Raw genomic sequence first — 14,776 nt, forward strand, 5'->3', positions numbered from 1 at the left:
CAGAGAGCAATATATTGTATACTTGTAACATATCAGCGAGCTTTCATCATCATCTTTTTCCATTAAAATATGCTAAAAAAAGCCAATGGAAGGTTAGAAAAAGTAATGCTCTTAAGGTTATTCACCAAAAACTTGCGCAACTGTACTTTTACTGTTAATATTTGGTTGGAAACGATGATTGCCAAAGAGATGACACATTGTCAATCATACAGTTTACAACCTCCTGTAAAGTGAAGTTTTACATGTCATAATTGTTCGGAATTTTACCTCTAGAGAATTTGGAAACGTCTCCCAGAAGAGTTGACGGCTTAATCATTGTGTCACAGTACTTGGGTGATACAGTACTCATTAAATCATCTCTTGATAAAGTCTGGCATCTTAGAGCGCGTTCCTCGTTTCTACGTTTGTTTGTCCGCACTCTAGTCCACACCTAGATGAAGCAGAGGACGCTTCCTCCGCTAAATGAAAAGGAAAATCAAATCCTGAGACAGATGCCCCATCTTTTGATTAAATACCGCGGAACATTGTCCGAGAGCACCCAAGACAACATGCCACAAACCACATCATGATGGGGGGGTTTTCCCGCCCAGTCAGCCTGAGCGTGCTCCAGCCTTAATTCAGCCTCAAAAGGAAGGAGCGGCTCCTCTCCCAACTCAGCGCTGCGGTTTAAGCTCAAGCCAAGCTAGGTAGAATTTAACATCCTGAATTGACTGCCCATGGTTCAAAGTTCATCCATACCCAGGGGATTATTTCAAGCTAAAATGCTACCAGTTCAATGAATGGTCGTCTCAATATTCCAAAAACTATCGTTTATGTCCGATCATTTCCGTCAGACAAACCCATGGAGTCAAAGTACTGACCTACAAGTATGAAAATGGCGAGCCTGAGTGGAGTGTGATAATAAACACAAACTCTGGATTGATAAAAAGGAGACCGAATTCCTTCAACAGAGACGGAGAGTTAGGAAGTCCAAGTGAAGCCATTGATTGCTTGATTGAGTGGCGATGTGTTTCTAATTGCTGATTCTGATCTTGACTGGGCGTGATCTGATTGGCTGTCCTGACCATGGCCGAGAAGGTGACCTTGGCGGACGCCTTGTCCAATGTGGACGTATTGGACGAGTTGCCGTTGCCGGATGAGCAGCCGTGCATCGAGGCCGCACCCTGCTCCATCGTGTATCAGGCGGATTTCGACACCAACTTTGAGGACCGGCAGGCCTTCATCACGGGCGTGGCCAAATACATCGAAGAGGCCACGGTTCACTCATCCTTGGTGAGTAAAAATATTATCATGTATATCCTTGAGATTAATAATAATAATAAATCATTTATTGCGACTCTCGGTCATGTCAACTTGTAACATAATAGAATTGTGTATGTAAGCAACTTACACAAATATGGATAAAGAAATAAAAGAAGAAACTAAAATGGTTAAAACGACACTAACCTTGCCAGCCCGATGGTGAGGGGCTCGGTTTGGCATAGAAAATGCGTCCATGCATTATTGGCATATTGGGGCACGCACAGGTATCGTTTGAGGAACTTGGTGAAGGTGGCATCGGCGGATTTGAGGGCGGATTGGGCGGAGTTGGGAAGCCAAAGGTGAAAGCCGTAAAGGAAAATTGGAGTGATGTAGGTCCGGAAGAGTTGAAGACCTATTGGAAGGGGAAGATTCTTGATAGGAAGTCTATTGCAAATGTATCCGATCCTGGCCCTGGCTTTGACTATTGATGATTTGAGATGCTTGGTGAAGGAGAGTTGAGTTGAGAATGTGAAACCGACATAATTAAGATTATTGACGATTTCAATCGGACTTTGGTGGATATGGAAGGAGGTGGGAGGCAGACGACCTTTATGGAAAACCATGGCCTTCGTCTTGATGTTATTGACTTGAAGGCCGTTCTCTTGGCAATAAGCATGGAGTGCATTGATGGCATTTTGCAATTCCATGGCTGAATCAGCCAAGAGAACCAGGTCGTCTGCATATTGTAGATATTGAACTGGAAAACGGTTGATGTAGGGGCCTTGGTGTGTAAGAGCTTCGGGCACGTCGTATACATAAGGATTAAAAAGAATTGGCGATAGTGGATCCCCCTGCGGAAGGCCAACGGAAGTGAAATAACATGGGGATAGGTCCTCACCAGATCGAATGGAGCATCTGAGTCCCGCATAGATGTTGGACAGCAGGACGCAGATTGAACGCGGAACTCCCCATAGTTGTAGTTTGAGGAATAATCGCGTTCGGTCCACCCTATCAAATGCTTTGGAGAAATCCACGAAGCATCCGTACACTCTCCTCTTGTTGCTGATGTTAGAATGCACAATTTCATAGAGGAGAGTAGCTGCCGAGGTGGTTGAGCAGCTTCTCCGGAAACCGAATTGGAACTGGGGAAGGAGATCCCTATCCTCGGCCAATCCAGAGAAGTGAGCAGCTTAAAGCATATCAAATTAGGGTATTGTGGAAATTTGGAAGAAATTCTGCCACCTCAATTGCATCCGTACCTTTTTCATTTCTTTATTTGTCGTTTTGGGCCCCCCTTTGAATTGGATGCAACGATAGCCATACCCCAGTGTCGACTTAAAAGCGGATTTGAATGTAGATCCATCGAATGTCTTGCCAGTTGAAAGATAGTACTTATATTTTGCTTAACTTTCTGGCTAATCGAGCTCGCTTTTTTCAGAAAGCAACGAGTGGCATTGGGCAACAATGACTCATTGACGGCAAACCTATCGGAAAGCCATAGAAGTGAGGCATGGCGTAAATTAGCTGAAGGCATTCAGATTGTTCCATAGGCCTGCATTTTATGATGATAAATTTGACTTAAAAGTTATGAGGTCGCTCGAAAGCCAAAGCAACATCTGATTGAATACTTAACTGAGCATTTGTTTCGACTACCATCAGTTGATGGATGTCTCAAATGACAATATATTCCCACTGCGTTATCACAGCCATTATCATTTCGGACCTCACTCACGGGAATGTTGCTACCGCAGCAACGTATGTTGTAATTGAAATATCACATAGGGTGAAAGTCAACGATCTACCAACACACTACGACTGCTTTCATAGCATTGAATGCATAATTTTGGGTCATGTAGCCATCCAAATAAATCTTGGCTTGTGCATTGACTCTTTTAGAATGAAATGTTGGAAGAAGGTCATGAGCACGCGGTTATGTTATACACTTGGCGGTGTTGCTCTCGTGCCATTCCGCAACCCAAATCCAATGAACAGCCCAATCGGGTCGAGATCTACGAGAAGACCGTGGAGGTGCTCTCGCCCGAGGTCAAAAAGCTCATGAATTTGATGCACTTTCAACGAAAAGCCATCGAACGTTTCTGCGGCGAGGTCAAACGACTTTCGCACGAGGAGAAACGCAAAGATTTCGTCTCGGAGGCCTATCTGCTCACTCTGGGAAAGTTCATTAATATGTTTGCTGGTAAGACAAGTGATTCTTTGCAGGGTCTGGAACCCAATGATAAGTGTACTTTACTTCCTATATCGGATTCAAAATCCATTTTTAGTCTTGGACGAGCTCAAGAACATGAAGTCGTCAGTGAAAAACGACTATGCCACTTACCGACGTGCTGCTCAATTTCTCAAAGTGATGGCGGACAGTCAGTCATTGCAGGAGTCGCAGAACTTGTCCATGTTCTTGGCCACCCAAGGCAAGATCCGTGATACGCTCAAGGATAACTTGGAGAAGATCCGTAACTACGAGGATCTCTTTTGTGACGTCATTCAAATTTGTTTGACCATGTTCGACACTAAGGCGTATTTAACGCCGTCGGAAAAGCACATGCTTGTCAAGGTGATGGGCTTTTGCCTTTTTCTCATCGACTCTGAGCAAGTTAACGTGAACAAATTGGATCAAAAAAGAAGACTGAGATTCGACAAAATGGACAAAATTTTCCATGATCTCGAGGTGGTGCCCCTTTTTGGCGACATGCAAATCGCACCATTTAATTATGTCAAAAAAATGAAGCATTACGAGCCGGGCAAGTGGCCTTTGTCCTCTCAAGTCAACTCCAACTCGGCTCAGGTAATCCAAACGGGAATGAAAATCATGGCTGTTGTGGGGGAAATAACCAATGAAGATATTTTTCAGGCCAATCTCATGATCCACGTGCCCAAAATGCGAGAAGATCACTTGAAGTTTTCCTCTGAATTAGCCCGATACTCGAATGAAGTGACCACCACTTACAAAGAAACGCCTAGATCTGATAGCGAGAATCGAACCTTGAGTGAGTTAGCCTTCCGGGGACTGCAGTTGCTCTCTGAGTGGACCAGTCAAGTGACCGAGTTGTATTCGTGGAAGTTACTCCATCCCACAGACCACCATCAAAACAACGAATGTCCCCAAACTGCCGAAGAATACGAGAGAGTGAGAATGCGGATTTATGAGCCTAGATTTTTGAATTGGTTTGCCTGTATTGTTTGTTCCCTTTTGTCGTCTAGGCCACACGATACAACTATTCATCCGAGGAGAAATTTGCCCTAATCGAGATTATTGCCATGATCAAAGGTCTTCAGGTGCTGATGGCCCGGATGGAGACTGTCTTCACAGACGCCATTCGAAGGAATATATACCAGGAGCTTCAGGATTTCGTTCAGCTTCAACTGAGAGAGCCGCTGAGAAAATCCATTAAGAATAAGAAGGATCTTATTCGAAGGTGATTGATAAGCAAAGAAAAAAACCGCTTGAACATTAAAACAAGGTGTATTTTCTCCTTTAAAAGCATTATTGTGTCAGTTCGTGAGTGTTGTGCGGATTGGATTCGAGGGATTGAGCCGAATGATGATCCGGCCTTGAAGGGAAAACGCGATCCAGATGGTGGCTACGATCTCAAAGTGCCGCGGCGAAATGTTGGTCCAAGCTCTACTCAATTGTATATGGTAAGCAAACTTACACTCGCAATGAATTCCGAGTAGATCCTGTTTTTGACGTGCCTTCTTTCTTCAAATTAGTCTGGGAGTTCATGGTTTTGAAAAAAAACCGGAGCAACCAGAAAATGACCTCAATGACGCTCAAAAAACTCATTCCGGTGAACAGGCCCAAAGTGCCTCCTAGAATTTAAAAAGGATGGATGAATGAGGGTCAAAAGGGGAAGCAAAAGGACGGAAAAATGTACCCACCTATGTTGGCAATTTGATTTGCGAGAGAAACACGAGTTGTTTGCCATGCCTTTTGATAAATATTTGAATCCAAACGAACGGTCAGAATCGCAAAATCATGTTTTAAGGCGCGGCGACAAAATTCGCCATATTCGTCACTCGCCATCCTCAAACTACCTAAACTCACATTGTTTATAACTGCGTCGTATTTATAGAGAAAACTTGGGTAAAAACCCAAAACCATTTTCAAGATTGTTAACAATTGAGCGGTTAGTCTATTTTTACATAAAGCAGCCACATCCACGGGCCATTCTTTCTCTGTAAATCTGTACTGAACATCGCTACAATCCGCTAGACAAGAGCATTTGGCGTTCTCTGTGACGTTTTTGAGGATTTCATTGAAGCAGAGAGCACCGTAAAAGCTGCAAGTATCTCGTAATTCAGGGACCAGAAAAGGATAGTCCCAAGGTGTGCATAGACAAATACTAGTGGCAGCTTTCAGTAAGCACTCGAATTGGCATCCATCTTGCGAGTATCGCTTAAAGAAGGTCATGTCTGGGGTTAACTCATCTGGAAATCGGCATCTTCGTTGGGCAAAGCTCAGATCTCGTAGCCGCTCCGAAGCTCTGAGCTCGAAGGGTGTGATGAGGACCTCTGTTTCATATCCGATCCTTAGTCGGGTTATTTTGGACCTCATATTGAAGGACTTCCAACTTGGATTGAAGCCGACGATGAAGCTACCATAGCCCATGTTTGAAGAATACCGAAAATCGGGTTGTAAATATGTTCTTTGGTCAAGAAAAGCGGTGAAACCGACGTGATCACCGGCCGTGATCGATTTCACGATGGGTAAATCTCGCTCAAATTCAGTTGCAAACACCTTTTTCATGATTTGAAGGTACTCATTGTTGTTAAACAAAGTTGTTAAGGAGTCCGAGTTGAATGCCATGCACATGCCGCGGTCCGTTATCACGGGCTGAATCAGCTCACATTCACGGGCGGTTCGAGTTTGTTCGTTGCTTGAGAATGTTTGACCGTCATCGAAACGACACACAGGAATCGCTGAATGAGGATTGAGAGCCAACCGACCGTTCTTAAAATAGCCGGATTGGAAATGATGGAACGGATATTTGAGTTGCTTTTCGACGTCCGGTTTAAAAAAGGGCTCAAAAAATCGCGTGAAATTGTCTTGGGATGGAGAAAGGTGGCGGGCATAGCGCATCACTCGCATTAGGTTCTCTAAATTATCCAAGCCGCCCAAGGCCTGGCCCGCACTGCAACATGCTGCCTTTGAGCCTTTGCCAATGCATGGTTGTTCACTCCTGCGTTTGGCATTAGTGAACATTGATTGGCTGCATGTTATAGTGCTGTGAAGGCGCATGTTTGACCTTGTCTGATTACAGCTTGTGTAAGGAGTGTTATCCCGAAATGTGCTCAAACCTTTTTGATCCGCGGGCGGTGGATGAGCGAGTCTGGGTAATTCGTACAAAGATATGTTGTTAAATCCAAGCACTTTAGCCAGAGAAGCATAGTAGTCGTGAATTTTAATCTCATCAGGTGTGAGCAAGGAGCAACTCTGGGCTTTATAAATTTTTTCATGGTGTTCCTCTCGTTGAAAGGATTGACCAAATAGATGTGAGAACTTGGAAAGCAATTGACCAAATTCGAGAAATCCATTTTGTCCACAGATCAAATATCCTTTTTTATAGAACAAGTCCGCCTCTCCCATGGACTGATTGAGCCTTCTCTCTTCCACATGGGTTTGAACGGCGGGTAAATTCTTGAACTTGCCGTATATCTTTCCCAATTGTCGTACATAGGTCTTAAAATTAATGTCGTGACCTAAGCTTTGCCGCATTTCTTGATATAGTTTTTCTGGTGTAGTTTGATTTCGGAAGAGCCACGTAATTACGCTATTCCGAAACTTGAATTCTTCGTCAATATGAGGCCAGGAGATACCTTCGGCGTCTAGGCGAGCCAAGTGTGATTCAATGTTTTGCAGGATTTTTTCTTTCATGAAGCCAAAATCTTTCCAAATCTCTTGAGCCTCTTCTAATTTGACATTAAATTTGTGCTCGTTAGCCACCATTTCCGGATATGCGAATTGATTAGTATCCAGTTTCGGGCAGATTGTTACCGTCGGAAAAGGCAGATCCTTAATGGAAGCCGAGACCGAGTCAATGGTCGTGATCACAGGCGACGACGACCAATCCGCAAAGGATTGATGAGCCAAATATCCCACGAGTGAGAATCCACTCCCTATAACAAAAATCTGATCGCACATGGAAGGCAAATTAATAGGAAACCTCAGTTTTTTTGTGGTACTCATCAACTACTAGTACTTTCTTTACCCAGAACAATCGGCTGACTAAGGATGCTCCTCGTTGGCCGATGTAGCGAAAACCATGAGCTGTGGTGTTCTCGGCGAAGTTTTGGATTTCCTGGCCAAAGCGAATCATGTCTGTTCCTTTCGCCTTAATCAAATGAGGTGAATAGTGCAAAAGCATGGAGTTTCAAATATCCGGGGAACAGTGAATATAGACATAAACCACTGGAATGTGGACGGGGATTGCTTGGGTCGAGATTTGGTGTTTTGGAATTGAGCAAACGCCTTGCGTTATTTTTCATTTGAGACTGGCTCCAGGTCGCTGCAACAACATATTCTAATTTTCTCCTCAATCGAACAACGGGAATAAAAAGTATGCCCTCTCAAAGCTCACTAGATAAATCCTCGCAGAATAAAGTTTTGATAACGGTTTACCACAAGTTCATTCTTTGTGTGCACTGCACTTTGAGAGGACATAACTTTTGAACCAATTGCTCGATTGGGCAGAAATTGGAAATACGCTATTGCGATGGCCTGGACGCAAATGCAATGCGTTCACTTGTTTTCAAATCGTCAATTCCAGACCCAAGCACTCCCGTCCATTTTCCAGTCGTTCTTGGTATGGGATACTAACGAGCTATTGGTCGGTCCTACCTTAAAACAACAAGGAGATTAACGTATGAAACAGAAAGCCACGACTGAATATGTTTGTTTTCAGGTGCGAACAATGTTGGAGTCGTTAATTGCTGACAAGTCCGGAGGAAAGAGAACGTTGAGGAAAGATATTGATGGGAACATTCTCATGAAGATTGACGAGTTCCACAAGAACTCGTTCAATTGGAATTATTTGCTGAACTTCAGTAGTGAGTTGAAAAGAAGCGTGTATAAAAAATGGCCTCCAATTGACGTATTCCTCGATTTTGTTTGTAGAAAGCTTACAAGATTGTTGTGACTTGTCTCAACTCTGGTATCGAGAGTTCTACCTCGAAATGACCATGGGACAAAGAATTCAGTTCCCCATCGACATGTCCATGCCATGGATCTTAACAGACCATATCCTTGAAACTAATGACTCATCATACATGGAGTAAGATTTTATTTTCATTCCTGCCACTTACCCTACCCTAGAATTTATTCCAATTGTCCAATCGTTTGTAGGTGTGTCTTGTACCCATTGGATCTGTACAATGACAGTGCTCATTATGCCCTCACGGTGTTCAGAAAACAATACCTTTACGATGAAGTCGAAGCCGAAGTCAACCTTTGTTTCGATCAGTTTGTTTACAAATTGAGCGACCAGATTTACATCTATTACAAACACTTAGCTGGTACCATCTTGCTGGATAAGAGGTAAGTAAATGTGGCCTTAAAGTTGGATTGGATTTCTTCCGCAGATTATGTTTATTCAAAAACCATTTTGTCAATATCCAGGTTTCGCCAAGAATGCCAAACCATGGGAACGAATATCCCTTCACCGCCTCCCAATCGTTACGTGACTCTTCTGCGACAACGCCACGTCCAACTTCTGGGTCGATCTATCGATCTCAATCGGCTCATTTGTCAGCGCATCAATTCCTACCTTCAGAAGTCATTGGACTTGGCTATCTCCAGGTTCGAAGCGGGAGATTTAACAGGTGTGGTCGAACTTGAGAACTTGCTGAAGGTCAACAAACTCGCTCATAAACTGTTGTCTGAGCATTTGGCCCTGGATGATTTTGATGCCATGGTAGCCGAGGCTAATCACAATGTCTTGGCACCCTATGGAAGGATCACGCTGCATGTCTTTTGGGAACTGAACATTGACTTCTTGCCGAATTATTGCTTCAACGGAGCTACTAATAGGTATTGAAGACAAACTTCTGGGCTTATCCAAATGCCGTCTAACTCGTCACCTTGCTTGTTGTGTAGGTTTATTAAATGCCGGGAAATCCTCTTTTCCAATCAGACCCAACGTGAAAAGACGAAGCCTCCTGTAATGGCTCATCATTACGTATGGGGCAGTAAGGCCTTGAATGTGGCCAATAATACAATTTATTCACAATACGCTGGTAAGACAATAACATAAACAAATTCATCGAAAACGATTATGATGCTATGATATTGGTTCATTAGGCTTTGTGGGTATGCCCCATTTTCGTTCAATGGCCAAACTCTTGGGTTATCAAGGGATTGCTGTGGTCATGGAGGAGCTTTTGAAAATCATCAAGGCCTTGATCCAAGGAGATATACTCAACTTCACCAAGACTCTTATGAGTGCTATGCCCAAGCAATGCAAACTTCCCCGTTACGATTATGGATCGCCCGGGGTTCTGAGCTACTATCAAGCCATCCTTCAAGACATTGTGCAATATCCCGATGCCCGAACTGAACTATTTCACATCTTCCGCGAATTCGGCAACGCAGTCATTTTCTGCCTCATGACCGAACAAGCCTTGTCTCAAGAAGAAGTCATGGACCTTTTGCACGCGGCACCCTTCCAAAATATTCTGCCAAGACCCTTTTGCAAAGGTAAAGACGTCACTTTAGACGCCCCTGATTCGTTTGTGTCTTTGTATTCATTCATTTTGTTTGTTGTGTTCTTAGAGGGCGAAAAACAAGAATCCAAGCAAAAACGTCAAGAAGCCAAGTACGTCGCCCTGCAGATTGTTCAAAACATTGACAAGATGGGCAATGCCAAGCAGGCTCAAATCGCCAAGGACGGAGATTTACTCACTCGGGAACGACTTTGTTGCGGTTTGTCCATTTTTGAGGTGATTCTCACCCGGATCAAGTCCTATTTGGATGATCCGATTTGGACAGGCAATCCCCCGGAAAATGGCGTTATCAATATTGATGAATGCACGGAGTTCCACCGCTTATGGTCGGCTTTGCAATACGCGTATTGCATTCCAGTGGGAGAGAATGAGTTCAACATTGAGTGAGCAATTGGATTGTGCAGATTTTTTTAGTTCCATTGATTTATGTCCTTGCTTTTTAATAGACAAATGTTTGGAGAGGGTTTGAATTGGGCCGGATGTGTGATGATCGTTTTGTTGAATCAACAACGACGTTTCGAGTGTCTTGACTTTTGTTATCACATCTTCCGAGTCCAAAAAGTCGATGGCAAAGATGAGAACATCAAAGGCATTGTAAGTGTTATCTAATGGAATATCCAACTCCTATTCGCATGTGTAACTTGGGCGTGTCTGCTATTGTGTTTCAGCAATTAAAGCGAATGGTGGATCGAATCCGTCGTTTCCAGGTGTTAAACTCGCAGATCTTTGCCTCGTTGAACAAATACATGAAGACCAGTTGTGGTGAGACCGAGAACATGCCCGTAGAACACGTTCGATGCTTCCAGCCACCTATTCATCAGTCATTGGCCTCCAGTCAAAGTCAATATAGGGCACCCAATTAAGCTTTGAAATCATGCAGTTCCATCAAGAACTATTAACAACCCTTGGTGGGCGTGCGGTAACGCATGACAATTGTGCACTCCTTGGGGTTGATTTCTCACCACGCTCTGATTTCCCTATGCATTTCTAGATTATATTTAATTTTCCACCGTCATTCAATGTATGCATCAGCATTATCCAAATAAAAGCTTCCGTGAATTGCCAAAGTCTTCAAACATCATTGGGTGGGGGGGGTCCCATAACACCGATCACATCCTTAAGTAAGTGGAGTCGAAAGTAATGTGGTAATTGTGTTGTATTAATAAAATTGATTAATGTTTCGTGTGAGAGAGCATTTTATTTGCTCTTTCGTTCACTTATTTGAGGGCGTAGCATACTTTCACGTTGTTTGTTAATAAGCTGAGACATTACTACACGGGAAAACATTAAATACTAGGAAGAACACTAGGAATCATCGACTCTTGATTTGAGCTACTCATGCCAGGGAATAGCACGCAAACCAATCGTCCGATGTTTCTAACAAGAATGGCTTTTTCTAGGCCGAAAGGATTTTTATATTTCGGAAGTTGGCCAAGAAAATAAAGCACGAATATGTGAAGGAATAACACATGATTGCTATTGATTGCTAGCAATCCTCTTAGTCCCTTGTCCAGTATCCGGGCGACTGGCACCATCTGGAAGAATCCCAAGAGAAAGTGAGGGTTAGACGCAGGTTAGCCGGACAAATTCAGTCACCTTGGTTTTTGTTCCTCGATTCCCCAATTCAAACAATACAAACAAACAATGGCGTTCTTCAAGGACCTGGACTGTCGCCCCTATCGCCCCTGTCGCCCTCAGTTCCCTCCCTTCCACCTGGTGAGCTTTCACCAGACGTCCGTCAATCCATCCATCCATACAGCCTACTTCTCACATAAACATTCTGAGCGGGAGGTTGGGTTGTGAAGGTTGTGACCTTGTGAACGGGTCAATCAAGCCAAGACCAACCAGCTCACCATGACGGCTTCACCTACCCTGAGCTCCACCACCTTGAACGCCTTCTTTAAAGCGCAAGATTACGGTTCCGTCATAGAAACGGTCACAAAGTTCTTGGACCAAGTCGATTCCGCCCCCTTTCCCGCCACTGACTCAGCCGCATCGGTGGGCAAATTCTTGAATGCCGCCGCCTTTCACCTCTACTACCAAGCCGTGGCCCAGACCGCCCATCAGGCCAGTTTAGCCAAATGTTTAACGCGAGCCTTTGAGACATTGAGCCGTGCTCCGACCCGCCCAACGGAGTTGAATGAGAAATGTCAGAGTGCGGGCTTGAATATCATCCTGAAACGTTATTTACTTGATCTCGATTGGCCGCATTTGAATTTGTTGGGGCAAGCTTTTTTAGGTTTTGTCCAATCTACCAATGCGGCTCCCGATTTGGTCGTCTTTCTGACGCATTTATTGGCCCTGAGCCGATCATGTCACGATCTGTTAGCGACCAGCCCCAATTGGCAGCCGCATTTGGCCCTGGCTTTAAAAGACCACCGTTTTGGCGCGGGCGATTACGCTTGGCGATCGTTTTTTGTGCTCTACACGGATTTAGACATCCGTTGCTTAGCCGCCAAAAAGGGCGTGCCGGCCGTGTCCGATTTCCTGGACCGATTACAAATGACCATTGTGTTCGTTCGTGAGAAATGGCCCGCCGATCCCAATCAAACCATTCCGTGCTATGAACGCTTGGTAGCCCAAGGGACGAAAATGGGCGCTTGTCTCGTCAGTCAAAAGCGCATCGCAGAGGCGCAATCGGTTTTCGCCGCATCTCAACGGCTTTTTGTCGATCACATGCAACCCATTGGCAAATACGTACCTTCAATTCGAATCGTGGCCTTGTTCAATCAAATACTCGAGTTAGCCGTCAGTGAGAAGGACACTCGTCAGACTTTGAAGGTAGTTCAAATTCTACAAGATATCTTGGGGCGAATTCAACGTGGAAAAGCCACAGCCATAACACCATTTAGTGCGAGTGTTTGCTTGGCTCTGACGCATTTTTACACCTTCCGATGCTCATATGATCAATTGGTATCCGTCACGAGCCAAGAGATTCAATCCAATGCGCGATTAGCCGCCCAAACCAAACCACCCGAAAACGCCCTATCGAATGATGATCCCAATGACAACTGCAAAGACATTGGGGATAATAACCCTTATGTGATCACTCTGACGGCCGAAAGAGAGATAGAGCTCTTTAGTGTGTTAAAGAAGGTCTTGGCGTTGTTGCAAGAGGGCTTCGGACTGAAAGAGCGGTCCTTGAGTGGCACGGGTTTGTCTCCAAATTCCGTAATCCGGATGATCGGCTGCCTTGGCGAGTTCTTGGATCTTTTGGGATACAGTCCGGAAAGTGAAACTGCTCGCGGGATTTTTTGGGAAGCGTGTCAAGTGTTCAACAACAAGGACCAAGAAATGTGTGCATTGAAGTCGTTAGCTCAATCCCAAGGGGAATTGAACCCCTCCCAACAAGACAGAGTGAAAGCCTTACTTCAAGAACCAAAGACTTCAGCCCAATTAAACCTGAGCCTCGCCTTGGCCTGGGATCTGCTCAGCCGATCTCGAATCAAGGAATGCTTTCAAATATGCAGCTCGGTCTTAGATTTGGCTACATCAGATTGCAGCGGACGTCTTTTGGTATCGGAATCCTATTGGATATTGACCCTTTGTGCCACAAAGAGGAGGATTCCGAACCCTCCGAATAGCTTAATTCACCATGGGCCCCATGAGTTGGGCTATGAGGCCTATCGGAATATCATGGTCACATGCGCATCTCTTGAGAAGCAATTTGGTAAATACGACTCACTGCTCTTGGATCATATGCGGAGTATCCGATTGAAGAATGAAATCATCGCTTTGAGGTCACATTTATTTCTTTGGACGGGATTGGCCAAGGAGTTGCGCTTGTACGGGAAAATTCATCTAGAACTAGTTCAAAGTCTGGCTTTGCCCACCAGGTAAATGCGCGTTAATACAACTTACCCCCTCTTTACTGGCAATTTATGGTCCTACAAAAACGATCTATCTATTATAGATTCGTCTCAAGCTTGCTGAATATGGTGGAGATTGACTTGCTTTGTGATGATGCGGATCAAGCCGAGTTGAAATTGCAAGGTGTTGGGAAGATCGCCCAAGCCACCATAGCCACGTCCACCCCTGTAGGAGATGTGTCCCATGTCAAAAAGAAGGTACCCAAATCGAAGGCCAAGGACAAACTGGGAGCTTCACCCAATTTGAAACGAGCCCTCATGGTCACACCCTCGTGGTTGGACGATGACCCATCTTGCACATGCCTGCATTGCTCACAACCACTTCTCCTCGTCATCATAGTCAAATATTTCAACTTTAAGGGTGTCCTCCATCATATGAAGGAGGATCTAGAAGCGGCGGCCTCCTTTTTTGAAGGCACTGTCAAGCTCTTCGAACTCGTTGAGAAGAAGTTGGACCACATCCTTAGCCCTTCAGTTCATTTCCAGGTGAACATAGCCATAATCCAAGCATTGCAATGGCAAGTGGAGTGCTATTGCCGTGATGAGTATCTGTCCAAGTGTCACGACCTGTTGAGGATTCAACGGCAAAAACTCGAGATCTTACCCTCGGTTCAGCGGAATCGCCTGGATTGTTTATACGAAAATCGCTTTCTAGAACAATCGTTGATGTGTCGTGTGCCCAAGGACGACTTGGAGTTGAGCGGTTTAGCCGATAAGTTGTCACATTTGGACGTGAGCTCGGGTTCGAGCCAGCGCGGTGCGGGCGATTTCACGACCCCGGTTGTGACCAAGGCTTCGACGAATCGGCGGAATCCCCCTCGCAAACCAACCAAGCGCCTGCTCATGGCATAGAAAATTGAAGTCTGTTGTTAATTGGGATCTATATATCGGGGATTTTGCCACACCAAAAATATATCCGTGTCGGAAAGGTT

General features: G+C 44.7%; 3 protein-coding genes across 3 annotated transcripts; 2 read left to right on the forward strand and 1 right to left on the reverse strand.

The window, feature by feature from the left end:
- Positions 1-911: 911 nt before the first annotated feature.
- LOC131878362 (cytoplasmic FMR1-interacting protein-like) lies at positions 912-11,042 on the forward strand. The gene is made up of 15 exons (XM_059224310.1): positions 912-1,272; positions 3,139-3,439; positions 3,525-4,042; positions 4,109-4,384; positions 4,459-4,673; positions 4,740-4,896; positions 8,160-8,304; positions 8,372-8,528; positions 8,600-8,791; positions 8,873-9,283; positions 9,350-9,489; positions 9,554-9,949; positions 10,025-10,358; positions 10,422-10,569; positions 10,644-11,042. The coding sequence occupies exons 1-15, from the start codon at positions 1,066-1,068 to the stop codon at positions 10,836-10,838; spliced, it is 3,792 nt and encodes a 1,263-aa protein (XP_059080293.1). The 5' UTR covers positions 912-1,065; the 3' UTR covers positions 10,839-11,042.
- On the reverse strand, positions 4,702-7,843 carry LOC131878364 (uncharacterized). Its single transcript, XM_059224313.1, has 3 exons — positions 7,467-7,843; positions 5,137-7,387; positions 4,702-5,067 (listed from the first exon to the last, which is right to left on the reverse strand). Exons 1-3 carry the CDS (start codon positions 7,620-7,622, stop codon positions 4,907-4,909), a joined length of 2,568 nt encoding a protein of 855 aa, XP_059080296.1. The 5' UTR covers positions 7,623-7,843; the 3' UTR covers positions 4,702-4,906.
- A 558-nt stretch (positions 11,043-11,600) lies between the features above and the next one.
- LOC131878363 (uncharacterized) lies at positions 11,601-14,776 on the forward strand. The gene is made up of 2 exons (XM_059224312.1): positions 11,601-13,811; positions 13,889-14,776. The coding sequence occupies exons 1-2, from the start codon at positions 11,830-11,832 to the stop codon at positions 14,694-14,696; spliced, it is 2,790 nt and encodes a 929-aa protein (XP_059080295.1). The 5' UTR covers positions 11,601-11,829; the 3' UTR covers positions 14,697-14,776.

Source organism: Tigriopus californicus, chromosome 3 (genome assembly GCF_007210705.1).
Source record: "Tigriopus californicus strain San Diego chromosome 3, Tcal_SD_v2.1, whole genome shotgun sequence".
Taxonomy (NCBI): domain Eukaryota; kingdom Metazoa; phylum Arthropoda; class Copepoda; order Harpacticoida; family Harpacticidae; genus Tigriopus; species Tigriopus californicus.

What these genes read in the sequence shown, in the direction of transcription:
- LOC131878362 (XM_059224310.1), top strand. Translation starts at nt 1,066, where the DNA reads ATGGCCGAGAAGGTGACCTTGGCGGACGCCTTGTCCAATGTGGACGTA. An exon ending in AAGAAGGATCTTATTCGAAG is followed by an intron (nt 4,674 to 4,739) that starts GTGATTGATAAG and finishes CTCCTTTAAAAG; the next exon opens with CATTATTGTGTCAGTTCGTG. An exon ending in ATGAGAACATCAAAGGCATT is followed by an intron (nt 10,570 to 10,643) that starts GTAAGTGTTATC and finishes ATTGTGTTTCAG; the next exon opens with CAATTAAAGCGAATGGTGGA.
- LOC131878364 (XM_059224313.1), bottom strand. Translation starts at nt 7,622, where the DNA reads ATGCTTTTGCACTATTCACCTCATTTGATTAAGGCGAAAGGAACAGAC. An exon ending in TAGTCAGCCGATTGTTCTGG is followed by an intron (nt 7,388 to 7,466) that starts GTAAAGAAAGTA and finishes ATGTGCGATCAG; the next exon opens with ATTTTTGTTATAGGGAGTGG. An exon ending in AAATCAAATTGCCAACATAG is followed by an intron (nt 5,068 to 5,136) that starts GTGGGTACATTT and finishes TTTAAATTCTAG; the next exon opens with GAGGCACTTTGGGCCTGTTC.
- LOC131878363 (XM_059224312.1), top strand. Translation starts at nt 11,830, where the DNA reads ATGACGGCTTCACCTACCCTGAGCTCCACCACCTTGAACGCCTTCTTT. An exon ending in AGTCTGGCTTTGCCCACCAG is followed by an intron (nt 13,812 to 13,888) that starts GTAAATGCGCGT and finishes TATCTATTATAG; the next exon opens with ATTCGTCTCAAGCTTGCTGA.